This window comes from Centruroides sculpturatus, unplaced genomic scaffold, assembly GCF_000671375.1.
Source record: "Centruroides sculpturatus isolate CEXI.00-Female unplaced genomic scaffold, Cexi_2.0 scaffold241, whole genome shotgun sequence".
NCBI classification, from domain to species: Eukaryota; Metazoa; Arthropoda; class Arachnida; order Scorpiones; family Buthidae; genus Centruroides; species Centruroides sculpturatus.
The window spans coordinates 658,856-677,328 of NW_019384409.1; the positions used below are offsets into that span (position 1 = coordinate 658,856).

The following is an 18,473-nucleotide window of genomic DNA, read 5'->3' on the forward strand; positions in this document are numbered from 1 at the left end:
GAAGTAATTAATAGTATTGTAATTGTAGATATCCCCAACCCCATTAACCTTATTCTGGTTTGGATGCCACTTGGATGATTGTTGTTCTGACATCCTTCCACTTCTTCAGAAGATCTTTAGTAGCATATTTCGACATTGGTCTTCTTTTGTCTTCCTCTTTTTCAAAAGAAAACACGTTTTGCTGAGTTTCTTGGTATTCTTCATTTGAGAGTTCTTGGAGTTCTTCTGTCGTCAGATCAGTTTCAGGTTCCATTATGAGCTCTAAAATGCTCTTTATTTCTCAGATGTAATTTTCATTACTCCATTAGTAGCTTGAGATTTCTTGATATATCTTTCATAGTTAAGATTATGCCTACTGTAGACCTGTTCAAGCCATACTGCCTAGCATCATCAGACATCTTGTGCCCACTTTCTACCTTGGCTATTATCTCTTACTTGGTTTCTATGGTAAGCAAAGTTCTTGAACACTCCTCTTTTTAAGCTCCATAATATTATCAGTTTATTTTTTAAATAAAAAGTTCAGAAAAGCACTTACAAAAATGAGAACACAAATCAACTAGCCCACAAAAAATTATTTAAATGCAAGGCCCGGATGAAATTTGAAGTTTGGTATTAAAACGTTAACAAATATCTGATGGGACAGTTAAACTTTCACCTTTCGTAAATAAATCCCAATGAAAACTTAACAAGTGCCCGTCCGAGAGTCTTGCGAATTCTATAAAAAATTATTTGTCAGAAAGGTAAACAAAAAGCTGGAATTACAAGGGAGAGTTTCAAAATTCGGATGGATACTATCCGATTGGCATCATGTTGAGCATCAATGTTGATGTCTCCTGCGTTCTGAAAGGTTTCGAATTGTTACTCGAAGACAAGGAAAATCAAATCGGTATTCATTATTTTCCGTCACTTATTTTTATGTTTGTTCAGTAAAGTGTTCATTATCCGATTTGTTCACTATCCGAACTGTTTGTTAGATGATCATCCACTGTATTTAGTTTTAGAATTCTTAAAGTTTAATCCTCTGTATTCTTAATTATTATTTTGCATTTGCTAATTTTTTAGTATGTTCTCAGCTTTATTATAACTGATAATTGAAAATAGACAAACTTAGAAAAACTTACAATGATAAATTATTCTAAAGGTTGTTAATGATTTTCAAGCTTTTTTTTTAATTTAAATTTTTTATCTTTTATTGATGAATATTATTCATACAAAATATATATTAATATATATAAAAGCATTAAAATACTTAAATTATTATTCCATAATTTAAATTGTGTTTTCTAAAATTGCTAAATTTTATTGTATGAAATTTGTTAAAATTCAAGTTAATATAATATTGATGATGATCCAATAAAAAAATTGAAAATGTTTTATTTCAAACATTTTTAATTTTGATTACCTGAACTTAAACCTATTATTAATAATACAGTATATTGTATTTTTAATTTATATTATAAATGTTTTTTTCAATTTTCCTATAATATATATACACACACACACACACACACGTGTGTGTGTGTGTGTGTGTATATATATTATAGGAAAATTGAAAAAAACATTTATAATATAAATTAAAAATACAATATACTGTATTATTAATAATAGGTTTAAGTTCAGGTAATCAAAATTAAAAATGTTTGAAATAAAACATTTTCAATTTTTTTATTGGATCATCATCAATATTATATTAACTTGAATTTTAACAAATTTCATACAATAAAATTTAGCAATTTTAGAAAACACAATTTAAATTATGGAATAATAATTTAAGTATTTTAATGCTTTTATATATATTAATATATATTTTGTATGAATAATATTCATCAATAAAAGATAAAAAATTTAAATTAAAAAAAAAGCTTGAAAATCATTAACAACCTTTAGAATAATTTATCATTGTAAGTTTTTCTAAGTTTGTCTATTTTCAATTATCAGTTATAATAAAGCTGAGAACATACTAAAAAATTAGCAAATGCAAAATAATAATTAAGAATACAGAGGATTAAACTTTAAGAATTCTAAAACTAAATACAGTGGATGATCATCTAACAAACAGTTCGGATAGTGAACAAATCGGATAATGAACACTTTACTGAACAAACATAAAAATAAGTGACGGAAAATAATGAATACCGATTTGATTTTCCTTGTCTTCGAGTAACAATTCGAAACCTTTCAGAACGCAGGAGACATCAACATTGATGCTCAACATGATGCCAATCGGATAGTATCCATCCGAATTTTGAAACTCTCCCTTGTAATTCCAGCTTTTTGTTTACCTTTCTGACAAATAATTTTTTATAGAATTCGCAAGACTCTCGGACGGGCACTTGTTAAGTTTTCATTGGGATTTATTTACGAAAGGTGAAAGTTTAACTGTCCCATCAGATATTTGTTAACGTTTTAATACCAAACTTCAAATTTCATCCGGGCCTTGCATTTAAATAATTTTTTGTGGGCTAGTTGATTTGTGTTCTCATTTTTGTAAGTGCTTTTCTGAACTTTTTATTTAAAAAATAAACTGATAATATTATGGAGCTTAAAAAGAGGAGTGTTCAAGAACTTTGCTTACCATAGAAACCAAGTAAGAGATAATAGCCAAGGTAGAAAGTGGGCACAAGATGTCTGATGATGCTAGGCAGTATGGCTTGAACAGGTCTACAGTAGGCATAATCTTAACTATGAAAGATATATCAAGAAATCTCAAGCTACTAATGGAGTAATGAAAATTACATCTGAGAAATAAAGAGCATTTTAGAGCTCATAATGGAACCTGAAACTGATCTGACGACAGAAGAACTCCAAGAACTCTCAAATGAAGAATACAAAGAAACTCAGCAAAACGTGTTTTCTTTTGAAAAAGAGGAAGACAAAAGAAGACCAATGTCGAAATATGCTACTAAAGATCTTCTGAAGAAGTGGAAGGATGTCAGAACAACAATCATCCAAGTGGCATCCAAACCAGAATAAGGTTAATGGGGTTGGGGATATCTACAATTACAATACAGTTAATTACGTCCGATAAATCCTGAAGAAAAGAGAAAAGCAATCGACATTGGACAGATTCTTTAATCTCCACAAATGGAAAAAACATGACTAATAAAAATGCAAGACTGCATATATATATATTTTTACTATTACATATAAATAAACGTAGTAAAATAGTATATATTTTTTATTTTTTGGAGGCTGAAGAATGAATTAATTTCCCATAAAAACCTATGGTAAATCAATAATCGGTTAACGAACAAAGTCTTGGAACAGATTATGTTTGTTAACCAATCACCCACTGTACTTAAATTCCAAGTATTAAGTTCCTTGAAAAAATTATTTAAAATTTAAAGGAAGAGCAAGCATTAAGAAAAACTTCATGAAATAATACTTTGGAAAAATAAGAATTAATGAAAGTAGACCACTAAGGCTGTGTACACATTAGGCGTTTTTACATGCGCGTTTTGGTAACGCACGTTTTAAAGAATCAAGAGTTCTGCATAGGCATACATACTCAAACGCGCGCTTTTGGCCAAGCGCGCGTCAAACGCGCGTTGATAGATTTTTGTTAAAACGCGTGTTTTATGTGCGCTTTAGGATATATGTGCTGCCATGTTGTTATACATTCGATTGCACACTTACGGGTAGAGTGGATGTATATTGGCCGAAATGGAGAACGATCATTTTGATACTGATCTATTTATTGAAGAAATCTAAAAGAGACCAGCCATTGTCAAATGATTTTATAGATATTCTAAAAGAATTAAAAAATTTGGGTTCATATTGCCTTAGTTTTGGATATAATGTCAGAAACATTCCATGTGTCAGTCTATCTCGTAGTATTGGGTGAACCCAAAATTTTCCTTGCCTCTGCCATCATCTTTTATAGTGACGATGGAGGAGGCGCACACAAGCAATTACTTTCATGTCCATTTCCAAACTGAGCCAGTGCTAACGCTCCACTAAACAGTCGTCGAACGCCGAGCTAACATGCGGTGTGTACGCTGCTAACGCGCGTTTAATGCAACGCAAAACGCCTAATGTGTACACAGCCTAAAAAATGAGTTAACTCCTTGCTTCTCAGTGCAATTCAATCAATTAAAAACACCAATTAAGTAGCAACAACACTTTAGCCAGTTTTAGCTAGTTATACATTATTATTTAGATCATGTGTTCTTAATAATTAAATTGTTTTAAATTTCCAATATGAAAGAAAATGAAAATGAAATAAAATGCGTTGTGTGTTTTCAATAATGAATTGATCTACATGCAGTGACAACACAAACTTCTTTGCTAAAATAAAGTTTTATGATCAGTTTAGAGAAATTTGTCAACTTTCATATATTTTTCTACAAAAGACAACGGACAGATTTATAGGAAAGTATATAAATAAAAAGAAGATAGATTTTCCAAAAAAAATTTGAAAGAAAAGATGAAATTCAATGACACTTCATGTCCAAACACAAACATGTCTACAAATGTCTCAAACAGATAAAATAGTAAAATGGTATAAACAAACAAAATTTTTCTTTTATCTGATAACTGCTACTTAACAACTGGATATTATTAGATAAAAAATGAACTCCACAAATACCTAAGATAACAGGTATTTGTAAAGTTCATTTTCTTCTTTTTATTTATAAGATTTAATATAAAGTATTTAATTTTTCTAAGTTTTATTATATTTTTTTCTATATCAATTTCATTTTCTGTTATTTTGAATTTCATATTTTTCCCGACCTCTTTCTTTCTCACTTAAATTATAATTTTTATTGATGTATATTTCTTATATTTATATAAGTAGATATTTTCTTAAAATTTTTTAAGCTATTTTATATATGTTTCATTTACTCTCCGAAAAGTTTAAATTTACTATTATATGTATTCTTACTTTCATTATACGAAACATGTTAGTATTTGATTTTTTTGTGTAAAATTGATGATGATTGAATAACAGATTGCAAATGCTTCTGGCAAAATAATTGGTTATCTGAAGTAAAATAATTATTTTTAAACATATCATACAATATTAAAGTCCCAAATTTTGAAGATTTCATCAAACTAAAGTATTAGAAAAAAATTTAAATTTATTAAAATTATACAGAAAATAATTGATGTACAGTACATATCTTTATGATACTTATATCATACATACCATATATTAATATATATAACTTTTTTTCTGAGAAATTATACTCGTACATCCATATACATATGCTTATCTTATAAACATAAAATTTTCTATTATTATTAAAGACTAAGATCAAAAGATCAATTAAAAGATGTTTTAGGCATACCTTTCCACACTTAATCGAATAAATTCTTCAATTTCTGGGAAAGGATCTGATGAACGAAAATAAAATGCTTTCAGTGATGGTTTTTTCTTGCTATTTTTACTTAAAACACAGTAAGCCAAATGTAGTAATACAGTGCAGTCTTTACCACCATTAAAACTTATTCCAATGCATTCTTCAGGATATTGTTGAAGACATTCTTCTAATACAGTAATACTTTGAGCAACTCTTTCAGATAAATTTGAACTACATATAGAAGGAAGTTGACAATGACTTTCTAACAAATTATATACTTCTTGAATGCTTTCAGATAAACTAGGATCTTTGCAATTCACAACTGAATTAGGTGGGAGTAATGATCTCAAATAAGCTTCTGCTTTAATTAATGATGATTCATTTTCAGATTCTAAAGTAATTTTAACTTTATAATTAGTATTATCAACAATAGGATAAGATCCAAACTGTACTTCATTCTGAAATTTTTTAACTGCTTGATTTAAGTTATCAATAAATTCAAATTCACTTATTCTAAGACATAGTATTTTACTGTGAAATTTTTTAGGAGTAACTGGAGTAAATATATCTTTAAGTAAATTAAAAGAATATTCTAAATAAGTTGGAATCCCTGGAAATATGTAAACATTATATACAGATACAATTGGAAAGAAAAACTTTTTACTATTTGTCTGTATTTTAGGATAATGTAACACAGCTGATTTTGGAAGAAGGGACATTTTACGAATAGAATTGCCATCAAGCTGTAACTTTTCACACCATTTTTGCAATATTTCTAGAAGTATTTTATTTTCTACTAAAGGTTCTTTAAATGCTTTTGCAACACCTTCATAGGTTAAATCATCATGTGTAGGACCAATCCCTCCACTAGTTAAAACAAATGTAAATGTTTTAGAGCATGATAGTACTTCTTCTGCTATAACATTTACTTCATCAGGAATAACTACAACACGTTGTACTTTAACTCCCAGATCATATAACTGCTTACATAGAAAAATAGAATTTGTATCTGTAGTTTGACCTTTTAAGATTTCATCTCCTACTGTAATAATACTTGCTGTTGGTCTTTCTGCCATATTAAAATAAGTTAAATTATTAACTTTGTTTCTTATATTATAATGCTGATATAAGTTAATTTTTAGAATATGATGTTTTGCAACAAAATGAGGTTGATATATTCTGAAAAATTAAAAATAAAATGATACATTAATTGTCATAATTATATCATAAATTAATAAAGTAATCTAGTAAAACAGGTAATATTTATGTAAGTAAAATTCGTTTCTACTAATAATTCTTTAAAAATTTATATTAAAATAAATATTTTTATTTCATACTAATAAATATTGTAACTTACATGCCATATTTTCATGCAGATTACCTGCTGGTTATCTATGTTTAAAAGACAATTTAAAGAGAGTGAAGATTGTGTGTTAAACTAGTCATATGCTGATTTAAAATTGCAATTACGAACTCATCTCTGTGGAGTAATGGCTGGTCCTTAGGTGTGGGATATATAACAGAGCTATATATCCGAAATTTTATTTTCATTCTAGCAATTTTCTATGGCATATATGCCATCACACCACTGCAGGTTATATGCACAAAAATATGGCTAAAATCTTTTTTTTAAATATATATTTTATGAACTTGGTTTTAGTACCAGATGATTGAATTAAAGTACTCCTATTCAATACTGTTTAGACAGATATTTAGCAAATACAATAAAATTTAATATAGTGACATTTCAGGACATGTGAAAGACATTTCAGTAAAAAATTTAATACAAAAACTAACCACTACAACACTTTTGATGCTGCAAGCAATGAGGAAGCAGCTTCCTTTGCACAAAAAAATGTGTTGCAACCAAGTTCTGGGTGTAAAATTGACCACAACTGTTGAATAACACTCTTATCAGCTACAATGGCCTTCACTTTACTGAAATGTGCATTTCTTGTAAAACTATTTTATGAAAATAACAGTAATTCTGCAGCTAAACTTCAGGCATTTCATTGTCAAGAATTTTCACATGGGGCCATTGACTCCACAAGCTCTCATGAAGACAATCACTTGATTCAAGGAAACTGAACATATGGGAGTTCAACCCAGTTTTGAGTGCAAATCTATCGCTTTATGTCATTGAAGATGTTATCATAGTTGTTGTTAAACAATCAATGTTGCTGGCTCCACATACAGTGTTATTGCAGTTAGGTACCGGTACATACTATGTCATACCGTGGAAGGCATTGAGAAAGTTGGTGCATTGTTATCCATATAAGATCAGTCACAATCAATAGTTGCTTACTATCAACAGGAAAACCCAAACTGATCTTTGCATTGGCTTTCCTTGCCAGAACAGAAGAAGTTGTGTCATGACCATGGAAAATCTTGTGGAAAATTCCTGTTTTCCAACATATTCCACTTCATTCACCTGCAAGTTAGTTTTGTATTGATTTGCAGCCACATTTATCCTTTGACCATTCTTCTTCAAAGAAGCTAGTCCTGATAGGTTTATGACATGCTATGACAGGCCAGAGATACTGAGAAATGCCAACACCTTTATAGTATTTCAACTGCAACATGTAACAATGACAATGCTTTGAGTCAACCACTTCATGCAAAATAGAGTGCCTCCACATATCAGAATGATTAGTCGTATGATTCCTAATTCCTGATCCCATTGTTTTCTGGGTATTAATCCATATGATTTTTGGTGTGGAAACATTTTAAAACTGAAGTTTATCAAGGATATGCCACAAACTTGGTAGTCTTAAAAAACAAATATCATTGTCTTTCAGTGTCACATGACATGTGAGAAACATCCCAGTGAACCAATTATGGTCAGACATTGAACACACTGTTCATTGCCTTTGGGTTTTATATCTTTTGAGGACCATATTGAGCAGCATCCCCTGCATTGTTAAGTTTCTGTATAGTATATGTCTTTGCTTGTAGTGCCAAAAAACCACAGTGGTGAGTTTTGATAGCAATTTTTTATACAGTGTGTTCCACATGCCCTGAAATGTCACCATACCAAATTTTGTTGCATTTGGGCTGCTAACTACTATATTTGTCTTGATAGTATTGAACAGGAAAAGTTTCATTATGATCTCTCACTATATTAGGGCACAATAGATTAAACAGTATAATATTTAAATTGTAAGTTATTTATCATTTACTCAAGAAATGACAACATATCATTAGTTTTTCTCAATAATGTTTAATAAATTGTTGAATCAGAGCCAGCCCGAGAAAAAGCAAAACCTCGTGCAAAGTTGTCATGCAAGGCCTTTTAATAATAATAAAATTAAAAAAAAAAAAAATAGTTTTGAACAACAAAATAATATTTTCATGATAAACATACCATCCATTAAATAGATTAGCAAAAATTAGTTAAATTAGCAGATAATGAAGTGATCAATTTTTAAATTTTGCAAGAGTTGGATCATGCAGGCTCATGGGCCTGGTACAGTCACACAACCCTCCAGCTGGCCCTGTGATGAATTGTACTGTTAAAATTATTTCTACCTGTTTAAATTTGTCTACACAATATTAACTATTTAGTTAGATTAGTAGTATTACTGATAAAAATCTTAAACTAATCAATACACAGCATTTTGAAAAATGCTAGAATTGTGCTGACTAATCCTTATGAAATAAAGTAGGACCATTCAGTTTTCAAATTTGATTTATAATTGCCATAAAACAATGTATAAATAAATTATATTATTCAGGAAGAACAGCAATGAAATACAGTAGAGTCTTGATAACTCAAAGTAGCAGAGACAAAGTTTTCAAGTTAACAAAAATCCAAGTTACAGAAGCCATCATTATTTCATCCTTTAGCTTCTATTCTGATCTTGAAGTTGGTTTTAATGTGTAAATTTTCACAAATATCTCAATTCTATAATGTTCTTTATAAGATATAAAAGAATAAAATAGATATAATAAAATTATATGTTTTTCATATAAATTATAAAACTTTTTTTATTACTATTAAAAAAAACACAATTTTCTGTTTTTTACTATATGATATACTTATATTCCATTTATGTGAAAGATATAAAAATAATGTCTCTTTCTAATATAAAACTTTAAATTATTATAATTATCAATAAAAATAAACTGTTAAATAAATTACAAATATTTCTCATTTAGTCTTAGAACTATTAATTATTCTCCATTATATCAAATTATTATATTCTAAATATATTCATTTCCCTAACAGCATCAAATAAAGTTCATAAACTGAACAATATAAATCTGTTTACCTACCTGTGAAATAAAATAAGAGGAAAAATTCTTTGTTGTAGTTGAATCATATCTACCTAGGAATTTTTATAATCATTTTATCTTGTAAAATGAATAAAATATTTAATTAATAGTTTACACTGTTCCAAAATTACTGCTTCCTACACTTCATTATTAATTTGCAAGTTAAATTAGTTTCTTCCATGATTATTTGCAANTTGATCTCAAAAATAGGATATGGGTCACACCCTATCTATCCTATCCATATAATAATGCATGTTTAAACATTATATTTGCAATAACTGTTTTTAAGATATGCAATACATAGTAATGTAAAACATAGTAATGTAAATACATAGTAATGTAAAAATATGGGGATACTAGAATTTTTTTTATCTCAAAGTGGGTGATGGTTGAAATAAGTTTGAGAACCTGTGGGTTATACTATAATAATGGTGTATATTTAACTTAGTTATGGTTTTTAACTACATCAAAAATTACATCAGAGAAATTAATACACAAACTTACTAGTGCAAAAATGTTTTGTTGAAGTGTGAAATGGTGAAATATAGACTTCAAAGCTGTGTAAATTGTGATGAACAGCAGTTTGAGTGCCTGTGTTGATAAAATTGTATTCTATTGTATTAGTAAATATAACTGTATATGTAATCTCAATAAATGTTATCATTTACTGTCCATCTACTTTTGGGTCACCCTGTATACATATAAATCCTTCAATTCTTTCGATTAGAGTTGGTAGTCCGTCTGCTTCAGTCACTAGATCAAGAATGTCCTTTCTCTCCTCTGTGTAATCAAATACTATATTAACATTTTGGTGTAATTGTGAGAACCCTCATTTTTCATGATTCCCATGAGGACAACTCTTTTGTTTTCTAATATGTTTTGACCTGGGGTGAAACAGGTGGCCACATATCTCCATTTATCAGGGCTGAGGAATCGGAGTCGTGGAGTGTTGGTGTTTTAGCCAGAGTTGGAGTTGTCAAAAAATCCGCCAACTCCAACTCCTTTTTTACTTCCCAACTTGTTATGTATATAAAATGGAAAAGTATTGGAATCCTGTCTGATTTGACCCTCCAAGATTTTTTTGCAAATCTACACGTTTGGAGACCTCCTGAGCCCTTCAAAAAAGTCAATAAAAGGGTAAACATTCATGCGCATGTGTCTGTTGGCATTTAATTTGTTTAATTTCTTTATTTTCTGTTCTGAGATATTAAATGATATCTCAGAATGGGTAAAGTTTAAGAAATGAAATGTGGCACTGTAGTTTGCATATAAAGGGGCATTAATACTATTAAAAAAATAATAAAACTCGTCTCTACTCTCACAGTAAGCTTTTTTGTCATTTTATAATAGTACAGTAAAACCTGTTAAGATGTTCTCACCTAAGATGTTAGAATGTATATGGGGACACGATTTAGTTCAACCACTTTGATGCTTAATAACTAACTCCTGTGTTAAACCATCTGACTCCGATTCAGACCACTCTGACCACAGAAATTATTAGGCTTCGAACAGGGTGAACGAAATCATGCCCCCAACACACAGTCTAACATCCACACATATAGAAAAAACCTCGAATCTTTTGCATATCTCAAAATTTCAAGGTGTCCTGAGTCCAAAAATATAAAAATTTGGGAGGGGTCATTTTTTGACCAAGTGCTACACTTTCCCACTGTTATATATAACAGCTGGAAAAGTAAATATTATCGAATGCATATTTATATATTACTTAGAGGAGTCTTTTAGCTTTGGAATAAAAAGTTTCTACATTCTATCTTTATTAGAACTCTATGAAATTTTTTATTCTGAGGTCACATGATGATATCAGAATTTCTAAGTCTCTTTTGGTAAACATGTCTGCCCCTGGTCAGAGTCGGTAGATTTTTACGCGACTCCACAGCCCTGCCATTTATTGTTCTACACACACACACACACACGTGTGTGTGTGTGTGTGTGTGTGTGTGTAGAACAATAAATGGCCTATATAAACCTATAATAAGAACAATAAATGGCCTATATAAACAATAAATGGCCTATATAAACCTATAATATATATACACACACACACACACACACACACGTGTGTGTNTCTTTGCTAAAATAAAGTTTTATGATCAGTTTAGAGAAATTTGTCAACTTTCATATATTTTTCTACAAAAGACAACGGACAGATTTATAGGAAAGTATATAAATAAAAAGAAGATAGATTTTCCAAAAAAAATTTGAAAGAAAAGATGAAATTCAATGACACTTCATGTCCAAACACAAACATGTCTACAAATGTCTCAAACAGATAAAATAGTAAAATGGTATAAACAAACAAAATTTTTCTTTTATCTGATAACTGCTACTTAACAACTGGATATTATTAGATAAAAAATGAACTCCACAAATACCTAAGATAACAGGTATTTGTAAAGTTCATTTTCTTCTTTTTATTTATAAGATTTAATATAAAGTATTTAATTTTTCTAAGTTTTATTATATTTTTTTCTATATCAATTTCATTTTCTGTTATTTTGAATTTCATATTTTTCCCGACCTCTTTCTTTCTCACTTAAATTATAATTTTTATTGATGTATATTTCTTATATTTATATAAGTAGATATTTTCTTAAAATTTTTTAAGCTATTTTATATATGTTTCATTTACTCTCCGAAAAGTTTAAATTTACTATTATATGTATTCTTACTTTCATTATACGAAACATGTTAGTATTTGATTTTTTTGTGTAAAATTGATGATGATTGAATAACAGATTGCAAATGCTTCTGGCAAAATAATTGGTTATCTGAAGTAAAATAATTATTTTTAAACATATCATACAATATTAAAGTCCCAAATTTTGAAGATTTCATCAAACTAAAGTATTAGAAAAAAATTTAAATTTATTAAAATTATACAGAAAATAATTGATGTACAGTACATATCTTTATGATACTTATATCATACATACCATATATTAATATATATAACTTTTTTTCTGAGAAATTATACTCGTACATCCATATACATATGCTTATCTTATAAACATAAAATTTTCTATTATTATTAAAGACTAAGATCAAAAGATCAATTAAAAGATGTTTTAGGCATACCTTTCCACACTTAATCGAATAAATTCTTCAATTTCTGGGAAAGGATCTGATGAACGAAAATAAAATGCTTTCAGTGATGGTTTTTTCTTGCTATTTTTACTTAAAACACAGTAAGCCAAATGTAGTAATACAGTGCAGTCTTTACCACCATTAAAACTTATTCCAATGCATTCTTCAGGATATTGTTGAAGACATTCTTCTAATACAGTAATACTTTGAGCAACTCTTTCAGATAAATTTGAACTACATATAGAAGGAAGTTGACAATGACTTTCTAACAAATTATATACTTCTTGAATGCTTTCAGATAAACTAGGATCTTTGCAATTCACAACTGAATTAGGTGGGAGTAATGATCTCAAATAAGCTTCTGCTTTAATTAATGATGATTCATTTTCAGATTCTAAAGTAATTTTAACTTTATAATTAGTATTATCAACAATAGGATAAGATCCAAACTGTACTTCATTCTGAAATTTTTTAACTGCTTGATTTAAGTTATCAATAAATTCAAATTCACTTATTCTAAGACATAGTATTTTACTGTGAAATTTTTTAGGAGTAACTGGAGTAAATATATCTTTAAGTAAATTAAAAGAATATTCTAAATAAGTTGGAATCCCTGGAAATATGTAAACATTATATACAGATACAATTGGAAAGAAAAACTTTTTACTATTTGTCTGTATTTTAGGATAATGTAACACAGCTGATTTTGGAAGAAGGGACATTTTACGAATAGAATTGCCATCAAGCTGTAACTTTTCACACCATTTTTGCAATATTTCTAGAAGTATTTTATTTTCTACTAAAGGTTCTTTAAATGCTTTTGCAACACCTTCATAGGTTAAATCATCATGTGTAGGACCAATCCCTCCACTAGTTAAAACAAATGTAAATGTTTTAGAGCATGATAGTACTTCTTCTGCTATAACATTTACTTCATCAGGAATAACTACAACACGTTGTACTTTAACTCCCAGATCATATAACTGCTTACATAGAAAAATAGAATTTGTATCTGTAGTTTGACCTTTTAAGATTTCATCTCCTACTGTAATAATACTTGCTGTTGGTCTTTCTGCCATATTAAAATAAGTTAAATTATTAACTTTGTTTCTTATATTATAATGCTGATAAGTTAATTTTTAGAATATGATGTTTTGCAACAAAATGAGGTTGATATATTCTGAAAAATTAAAAATAAAATGATACATTAATTGTCATAATTATATCATAAATTAATAAAGTAATCTAGTAAAACAGGTAATATTTATGTAAGTAAAATTCGTTTCTACTAATAATTCTTTAAAAATTTATATTAAAATAAATATTTTTATTTCATACTAATAAATATTGTAACTTACATGCCATATTTTCATGCAGATTACCTGCTGGTTATCTATGTTTAAAAGACAATTTAAAGAGAGTGAAGATTGTGTGTTAAACTAGTCATATGCTGATTTAAAATTGCAATTACGAACTCATCTCTGTGGAGTAATGGCTGGTCCTTAGGTGTGGGATATATAACAGAGCTATATATCCGAAATTTTATTTTCATTCTAGCAATTTTCTATGGCATATATGCCATCACACCACTGCAGGTTATATGCACAAAAATATGGCTAAAATCTTTTTTTTTAAATATATATTTTATGAACTTGGTTTTAGTACCAGATGATTGAATTAAAGTACTCCTATTCAATACTGTTTAGACAGATATTTAGCAAATACAATAAAATTTAATATAGTGACATTTCAGGACATGTGAAAGACATTTCAGTAAAAAATTTAATACAAAAACTAACCACTACAACACTTTTGATGCTGCAAGCAATGAGGAAGCAGCTTCCTTTGCACAAAAAAATGTGTTGCAACCAAGTTCTGGGTGTAAAATTGACCACAACTGTTGAATAACACTCTTATCAGCTACAATGGCCTTCACTTTACTGAAATGTGCATTTCTTGTAAAACTATTTTATGAAAATAACAGTAATTCTGCAGCTAAACTTCAGGCATTTCATTGTCAAGAATTTTCACATGGGGCCATTGACTCCACAAGCTCTCATGAAGACAATCACTTGATTCAAGGAAACTGAACATATGGGAGTTCAACCCAGTTTTGAGTGCAAATCTATCGCTTTATGTCATTGAAGATGTTATCATAGTTGTTGTTAAACAATCAATGTTGCTGGCTCCACATACAGTGTTATTGCAGTTAGGTACCGGTACATACTATGTCATACCGTGGAAGGCATTGAGAAAGTTGGTGCATTGTTATCCATATAAGATCAGTCACAATCAATAGTTGCTTACTATCAACAGGAAAACCCAAACTGATCTTTGCATTGGCTTTCCTTGCCAGAACAGAAGAAGTTGTGTCATGACCATGGAAAATCTTGTGGAAAATTCCTGTTTTCCAACATATTCCACTTCATTCACCTGCAAGTTAGTTTTGTATTGATTTGCAGCCACATTTATCCTTTGACCATTCTTCTTCAAAGAAGCTAGTCCTGATAGGTTTATGACATGCTATGACAGGCCAGAGATACTGAGAAATGCCAACACCTTTATAGTATTTCAACTGCAACATGTAACAATGACAATGCTTTGAGTCAACCACTTCATGCAAAATAGAGTGCCTCCACATATCAGAATGATTAGTCGTATGATTCCTAATTCCTGATCCCATTGTTTTCTGGGTATTAATCCATATGATTTTTGGTGTGGAAACATTTTAAAACTGAAGTTTATCAAGGATATGCCACAAACTTGGTAGTCTTAAAAAACAAATATCATTGTCTTTCAGTGTCACATGACATGTGAGAAACATCCCAGTGAACCAATTATGGTCAGACATTGAACACACTGTTCATTGCCTTTGGGTTTTATATCTTTTGAGGACCATATTGAGCAGCATCCCCTGCATTGTTAAGTTTCTGTATAGTATATGTCTTTGCTTGTAGTGCCAAAAAACCACAGTGGTGAGTTTTGATAGCAATTTTTTATACAGTGTGTTCCACATGCCCTGAAATGTCACCATACCAAATTTTGTTGCATTTGGGCTGCTAACTACTATATTTGTCTTGATAGTATTGAACAGGAAAAGTTTCATTATGATCTCTCACTATATTAGGGCACAATAGATTAAACAGTATAATATTTAAATTGTAAGTTATTTATCATTTACTCAAGAAATGACAACATATCATTAGTTTTTCTCAATAATGTTTAATAAATTGTTGAATCAGAGCCAGCCCGAGAAAAAGCAAAACCTCGTGCAAAGTTGTCATGCAAGGCCTTTTAATAATAATAAAATTAAAAAAAAAAAAAATAGTTTTGAACAACAAAATAATATTTTCATGATAAACATACCATCCATTAAATAGATTAGCAAAAATTAGTTAAATTAGCAGATAATGAAGTGATCAATTTTTAAATTTTGCAAGAGTTGGATCATGCAGGCTCATGGGCCTGGTACAGTCACACAACCCTCCAGCTGGCCCTGTGATGAATTGTACTGTTAAAATTATTTCTACCTGTTTAAATTTGTCTACACAATATTAACTATTTAGTTAGATTAGTAGTATTACTGATAAAAATCTTAAACTAATCAATACACAGCATTTTGAAAAATGCTAGAATTGTGCTGACTAATCCTTATGAAATAAAGTAGGACCATTCAGTTTTCAAATTTGATTTATAATTGCCATAAAACAATGTATAAATAAATTATATTATTCAGGAAGAACAGCAATGAAATACAGTAGAGTCTTGATAACTCAAAGTAGCAGAGACAAAGTTTTCAAGTTAACAAAAATCCAAGTTACAGAAGCCATCATTATTTCATCCTTTAGCTTCTATTCTGATCTTGAAGTTGGTTTTAATGTGTAAATTTTCACAAATATCTCAATTCTATAATGTTCTTTATAAGATATAAAAGAATAAAATAGATATAATAAAATTATATGTTTTTCATATAAATTATAAAACTTTTTTTATTACTATTAAAAAAAACACAATTTTCTGTTTTTTACTATATGATATACTTATATTCCATTTATGTGAAAGATATAAAAATAATGTCTCTTTCTAATATAAAACTTTAAATTATTATAATTATCAATAAAAATAAACTGTTAAATAAATTACAAATATTTCTCATTTAGTCTTAGAACTATTAATTATTCTCCATTATATCAAATTATTATATTCTAAATATATTCATTTCCCTAACAGCATCAAATAAAGTTCATAAACTGAACAATATAAATCTGTTTACCTACCTGTGAAATAAAATAAGAGGAAAAATTCTTTGTTGTAGTTGAATCATATCTACCTACCTAGGAATTTTTATAATCATTTTATCTTGTAAAATGAATAAAATATTTAATTAATAGTTTACACTGTTCCAAAATTACTGCTTCCTACACTTCATTATTAATTTGCAAGTTAAATTAGTTTCTTCCATGATTATTTGCAATTGAATATTAACATTTTAATTTGCAATTAACATTTTAACATATTTTTTCCTTCTGAAAACATCTTAATTTTAAATATTTTTTAAAAATTCATTGATTAAGAATGAACATAAAATTGAGTCAAAATTTTCTTTACTAATTCTTTTTCTTAAGACTTTGTTTATTTAAAGCAAATAAATACTACAATAAATATACAAATATGTATATAGTAAAATCTGCATATTGTAATCATTTAGGGACTTCCTATACTGATAACATTAAGCAGTGTAAGTAAATAAAACTACTGTACAATTAGTTATAATTCTGATTTTATAATTGTATACTTGCTTACTGGAGAATAAATTCAATAGAAATAAAAACCATTCCACTATCCAGCATAATTCTTTAATAACATAAAAACGTTTTCAAACGCATTAAGTGTTCATCATCAGTTATTTCTCTAATTCGAAATGGGAAATTCAAAAAATTACGCAAACAAATTTCAAATAAATGATTTAATATATAGTTGGTTTGCTGTATGTTAAATAACAATGTAAATTCGTCTCTGTAATCCAAAACACACGCTTTGGTAGACTTTTCTCACAGCAATTTCTGGTTAGCAAATTTAACTTTTATTACTCATTGAACTACAAATATATTTCGGGTTGGTATAATATACTCCAACCCCTCTTCAGTGCTAGTTCAGATAAACAAAAATGTCAAAACATGACTATGTTATATTACATTAAATGAAACAAACCAAAAAAACATCAAAAACACTTACATTTTTTCATTAAGTACATAACAAAATTTGTTTCTTATTTTGCTATTTTCACAAACTATAGGGTAGGAGGGTAGACCGTTTTACAAACATCAGTTTTTGTTTTAACTTAAATACTATGCATGCCATGTTCATATGTAAAGACAAATAAAGACTGCCATAGTTTAACTTGAAGGAGAGATTAATACTAAGGACGGATGGATTACGTCTGTTCTCCAGATGTCTATTCTGCAAGGTGGGGACATTAACACCTCTATCCCCTGACCAAGTGATCTCTTCCACTGGTTCTCCGAATTTTTCACCATTGCAGATGTGGGGTTAAGGGGAGTGGTACACACAAACATTTTAAAAATTTAAAAATCAAACATTTGTATTTTATATAAAAATTAGAATTTTTCTTTCCATTTTTACAATTTTCAATTACACATGGGTATATAACAGACACAGTAAAAACCAATGACACAGTAACAAAAAATCCATACGTATGTAAAAGCTATTAATACACAAACAACAATATCATTAAACCAGTATTATGGAAATTTACTATTACCAAAAAAA

The 18,473-nt window shown here is 28.8% G+C and overlaps 2 protein-coding genes across 5 annotated transcripts in view; both read right to left on the minus strand.

Moving 5' to 3' along the window:
- Positions 1-18,473, minus strand: part of LOC111618979 (FAD synthase-like) — a 50,116-nt gene that overhangs the window by 21,367 nt on the left and 10,276 nt on the right. Inside the window, exons 1-3 of one of the 3 annotated variants that reach the window (XM_023360606.1) lie at positions 9,579-9,760; positions 5,437-6,482; positions 5,292-5,337 (exon numbers count right to left, since the gene is read on the minus strand). In XM_023360606.1, the coding sequence (XP_023216374.1) occupies positions 5,292-5,337; positions 5,437-6,482; positions 9,579-9,625 (1,139 nt within the window). In that variant the 5' untranslated portion in view covers positions 9,626-9,760. Of the gene's footprint in view, positions 1-5,291; positions 6,483-9,578; positions 9,761-18,473 lie in introns of those variants that run through there. The other 2 variants (XM_023360605.1, XM_023360607.1) reach the window with 2 other exon arrangements.
- LOC111618980 (FAD synthase-like) overlaps positions 12,566-18,473 on the minus strand; it is a 16,313-nt gene continuing 10,405 nt past the window's right edge. For both annotated transcript variants that reach the window (XM_023360609.1, XM_023360608.1), the window contains exon 2: positions 12,566-13,863. In XM_023360609.1, coding sequence (XP_023216377.1) covers positions 12,665-13,762 — 1,098 coding nt within the window. In that variant the 5' untranslated portion in view covers positions 13,763-13,863 and the 3' untranslated portion in view covers positions 12,566-12,664. The remainder of the gene's footprint in view (positions 13,864-18,473) is intronic.